The sequence below is a fragment of the Fomitiporia mediterranea genome, assembly GCF_000271605.1.
Source record: "Fomitiporia mediterranea MF3/22 unplaced genomic scaffold FOMMEscaffold_12, whole genome shotgun sequence".
NCBI lineage: Eukaryota > Fungi > Basidiomycota > Agaricomycetes > Hymenochaetales > Hymenochaetaceae > Fomitiporia > Fomitiporia mediterranea.
This window is the reverse complement of record NW_006760397.1, coordinates 1,654,424-1,659,699: the sequence shown is the minus strand read 5'-3', so window position 1 is coordinate 1,659,699 and position 5,276 is coordinate 1,654,424. Positions and strand designations below refer to the sequence as shown.

General features: G+C 40.0%; 1 protein-coding gene across 1 annotated transcript; it reads right to left on the bottom strand.

The window, feature by feature from the left end:
* Positions 1-905: 905 nt before the first annotated feature.
* Positions 906-2,251, bottom strand: FOMMEDRAFT_160637 (uncharacterized protein; the record flags this gene model as incomplete). Its single annotated transcript, XM_007270282.1, has 8 exons — positions 906-1,129; positions 1,189-1,245; positions 1,301-1,399; positions 1,457-1,519; positions 1,575-1,808; positions 1,865-2,035; positions 2,092-2,142; positions 2,221-2,251. 8 exons carry the CDS (start codon positions 2,249-2,251, stop codon positions 906-908), a joined length of 930 nt encoding a protein of 309 aa, XP_007270344.1.
* Positions 2,252-5,276: the final 3,025 nt, after the last annotated feature.

Here is a 5,276-nt window from a genome sequence, read left to right as displayed (position 1 = left end):
GCACAGAAGTCACAGACTCCTAATCTGAGAATGTGTAATTTTTCAATATACCCTCCCAGTCTTGTACTGGAAACTAAAATATAGGGATTGATTCCCTACCAGCAACACCTAACAGTTGTGTAAATCTGTAAATACTGTGTTCTACTGCAGTTCCCTATGCTTTGTTACATTTTATATTCACATACTTTCAATCTTCTGTTACATTCCTTCTCATTTACAATAAATTGCAAAAAGCCCATACAACATTCTATAAGCATATAAACCTTTATACAAATTATGATTCTTTTCCACCTATCCTATTCCACTAGTTCTATACATAAATCATAAAAATATCCATCCATCCATTCCATTCCTCTTAACTCTCTATTTTATCTATTTTCCTATCCATTCCATCCATTTCCATTCTATTCTGTTTATTCCTTACGTTTCCAGTTTTTTTTTCATAAAAACAAAACTGGACTTTTATTTCTCTACTTTCTACCCTGTTCTATTTCCTACTCTAACTCTTCCACCCTACTATCTACAGAGGCTTCTGCTGCCATGGCTAAGAAGTTGATACCCTGCCTCAGAGTCATGATCTTTGCATCAAACTTGTTCTTCATTGTCATCAGCTGTAACTCCAAGTCATTCAGCTCCTTAGTCATCTGTGAGTGGAGGTTGCAGACTGTTCTGGCTTCACTATGCATGATTGGAGGGATGACAGAATGCAGGTTCCAAGTTGTACTGTACAATTCCACAGTTTGCCCCCTAGTCTTACACCAGATTCCCTTCAGGCTACATCCAGAGTGGCAGAATATGCACACTGTGCACTGGTTTTCTACACAAATGATCACCATTGACACAGTCAAAAATAAGATTGAAACAGACTTACTCAGATTACTGTAGCACAGCCAATCCATTACAGTCTAGCAAGTGGATCCCTGAGGACCCTTGTGCCTCTCTGCACACTTCACACACTCAGGTGTGTGGAAGACCATTCCCTCTGCCCAATCTGGAGGGATATCCTTGTCCTCCTTGCTTGAAGACTCTACCACAACCTTCTGGTTTTTTGTGTGTGTTTCCTTGCTAGAGACTGGAATCTCCACCTCTACAATAGTGTGCTTCTTGCTTGGGAGCACCAGTACTGGCTCTAGACAACAAAATGGAGTCAGTATACCCAGAAAATCAACTACCCCTCATCCACATTACCTTTTTCCTTGCTTTTGTCCTCTTTCTTCTTTTCTGGCTTCATAACCACTTGAGGAACTAGGAGAAACATTGTATTAGCTTGGCACAATTTGTTAGCCATACTTGTACTTACTGACTATGACTTGTTTCTCCTTCCCATCCCTTCTTACATTGACCTTCTCTTTCTCTGTGACTGGCTTTTTCTTTTCCAGTTTTGCAACTTCTTCAGGAACTAGGCAAAGACAACATCAGCAGCACACAATTTGTTAGTCATACGTTTAATTCGTACCTGGTTTGTTCCCCTTTTCTACTACCACCTTTGACCTTTCCACGTTTGCAACAGTATCAGAACCTGTGTAAATGGTTAGTTATTGTGCACAATTTGTTAGCCATACTTGCACACATACCTTTAGACCCCTCCTTTTCCTTCCTATCCTTCTGCTTCGTCACTGACTGCACCAAGGCTGTAGCCTTCTCCTTCTCCTTCTCCTTTCCCCTCTCCTTCTCCTTCTTCACCTTGGCCTGAGCCTCTTCCTTAACCTTGGCCTGTATTGCTTTCTCAGCCTCTGCCTTTGCTTTAGCCCTAGCAGCAGCTTCATCCTCCTTTGCTTTTGCAAGCTCCTCTACTGTTGCCTTACAATCTACAAGATGTTCTGTGTCAGTAGACAGATTGGAAATCAGGAAATAGGAGACTTACTGCCAGATTGACCCTCCACTGGCACAGACAAAACCTCCTTGCCCTCTGAATCATCATCATTGTGAGCATCATTGTCTGAGCTCTCTTTGTCTTCAGACTTGGGATCTGTGGTCAATCCATCAGTTTCCTCCTTTACAACCTTGTCCTCTGGTTCGTTTTCCACATCAGAACCTGTAGAGCACATCAGTATATGAGCCAGAGACAATGCACTTCACAGAGGTACTCACCAAGTGTACGTTCGACTAGCTCATCATCCATGTCCATTCCCTTGCTGGCTACTACATTGTTGCACACACAATTTCCAAGGAAAATCACAAAATCAGTATAAAAAGAGTGGAAAAGGGTGCAACACTTACTGTCAGATTTGCTGGGGAGCAGCAATGACATGGTGAGAGTGATGGAAGGAAGCAGGAAGAATAAGCAACAATGTTTACACACATGCAGAACTTACATTCAGCCCACCAATCATTAAATCAACCATGTGACTACAGACAGTCACAAGCAGACACACTGGGAGATGAAACAATCAGCATCATGCTAAGAACTGTACATCACATGCAGACAATCACAGCAATCAATTCCAAACACCCATGTGACTCATAGAAGCCTACTCTGAGAACACCCAACTATTCTGCATCACAAGCATTTGCAAACAGAACCACAAGAGTGTGCAGTCTCAGAATTGGCTTACACACATTGTTTTCTCCACAGGATGTATGGATCACATGCTTATCACAGGCTCAGAACACAAGTTGTGTCATGGTGAGTGGCTCAGCAAACCATTACATCATCATTGCCCAGATCAAAGTACTGTGATCTTCCAATCAGATAGGACATCAGGGCAATCAAAGTGTTGATCTCAGGAGACTACTGGAAATCTCAGAACTCTCTGCACTTTGTCTGTACTGATCAGATGATAACAGTATGAGAACCTTCTATTTCTTTCAATGTAAATCTTGCTTTTCCCTTTTGCATAACATTTCCTGTGGCTAGAATGCAGACCACTTAAATTTTCCTCATGCATTTTCACCCTATTTTCTTCCAACCTCTGGCAAAAGGTTCTCTTATTTGTTCTTGTATATTTTGTTATTTTTCTTTTGTTCAGTCATGACACTTCCCTGTTAGTACTATGCTTTTCTGGAACTCAGAAAACTATAAATACAGCTACTCATGTACTAGATACAGGGGGAATTCAGATAGTTCACCCATTGATTTAGCTCTTGTCTCTCGTCTCAAAGTCCTCTAGTGTGAGGCATAGTTTTAGTCTTTGTCATTTTCTGTATCAGATCGTTTGTTGTGTGCTTTGCAAAGTGCACTTTCTGTTATTCACATCACTCTTCCAAGGTTGCAACCACACTGGAAGAACTTGCACCTGTTCAGAACCACTCTAGTCTCCTAAGACTTGTGGTTTAGCTCCCCCTCGAACTTAATGAATCACCTGTGATCTTCTCTTAGACACTTCACAGGAGTTTCAATGAGTATCCAGTGAACACACTTACTTCAGAACAGAAACACATTGACAACAGTAATGTAGAGGGTAATGAGACACTTAAGACCCTTTTCAGTAGCAAAGAAAGTAGCCAGGACTCAAAGAACAAGAGTAACAAAGGCTAGGAGAGCCAGACATCAAAACTACAGAGAATTGATAAGGAACAAGATTTCCAGAAGGCAAGTAAGACCTTCAGACACATTGTAAGAGCCAGAGCAATTGAGATAGACATAGGACATGTCAGCCCATTCCACAGTTCAATAGACATCAAAGATTTGAATAAGAGAACATACAAGCTTGATAGAATGTATTAGGAAGAGGAGAAAGCAACTCCTTCATCAAACAAGAGCAGACTCAATAGTATAGTAACAGAAAAGTGTGAAATGCTTCAGGCAGGCTACAGAACAAAAGCCAGACATGCTACAGTACCTACAGACAGTAGAGATCAGAACTATCAATCTAAGAGTGTAGAAGAAACACTCAAGAGTCTAGACAAACAATTACATTCACAGAAAGTGAAAGGAAAGTACAAAGCAAAAGGAAAACACAAAGCACAAGGAACAGAACAAAAACTGGAACTGCCAGGCATTCAATACAATTGTGAAATCGATTCAGACTATCCAAGCAAAACAGACATTGTATTGACAGAACAGTACTTTGAGGATAGCAAAAGTGAACACAAATTGGAACTACAAGGATCAGTACTTGATTCAGAGGGTGAAAACCAAGCATACACCTACAAAATTGAGTGTTTAACCTTATACATGGCAGATATCAACTATGCATTACACAGGAGCAATGTACAGGACTACTACAATGGATACAACACCCTAGCCAGGTCCAGGAATCAGAGAGAAAGTGAAATACCTAGATATATACAGTCTTAAATGGAAATACTGAGTTTTTCAGGACATCAGAGTATCCCTTGCAAAAATAAAAGGAACAAACAATCCTATAGTAATACTTTACAATTGAAAGCAGTCCCAGGCAAGGAATACACTAGTGGTATTAGTGAGAACAATATCAATTCAGAGCACAGTAAACTAAGCAGTTCAAAGCTACATATTAAGTACAGCAAGCATAAGAATAGCTCAAGCAGTAGTTCAAGAATGAACAATGGACACAGGCATAGCAAAGTACTGAATAACGTTCAGAAAGGCAGATTTGCATCAGTAAGACCTTCAGAGAGCCTAGCAAAGAAAAGCTACACATACAGAGTAATACAGAGCTCTAGGATACAGAGAAAGGGAAATTTCAACCCAGGATCAGACCCAGACAGTGATAATTCAGATTCCTCTTCATCCAATGACAATAATCAAAGTAATGCTTTATTCAAACTGTCAGACATTGATTCGAGTGATACAGAGGCTACTAAGAAGTGCAAGAAATGCTTGAGGAAGAAACAGAACACAAGTTCAGGCATGCAAACAACACATTTGAGAGGGCAAATTCAGTATATTCAAGACCCTATGAGACTACAGTACTTAGGCATTGTACTACAGACATTCAGTACAGGAATAAACATTGTAGGAAGTCTAAACATTAAGATAGACAGTTGTATAGTGTATACAATAACATTTTACACTCAAAAGTACAGGCATACAGTGTAGAAAGGATTCTATAAGACTACAGATATGTATGGCACATGGAAAGGACTAGGAAACATGCATACAACCATTGTTTCAAGGAATCTAAGACACTATAGGTACAAGGCAATACATACATGGACAATTCAGAGACACTATTACTAATTCTTAGAGCCACAAATCAAAACAATGCTCTTAAGAAATACAGGCTGTTCACAGACAACAGGAATGTGTACCAGGACATTAGGAAAGGACCTGAGAATGTTAGAAGATCAGAATATAACCAGCCAGATAGTATTATGGTTTACAAGTAATGCAAATAGTAAACTGTACAAGT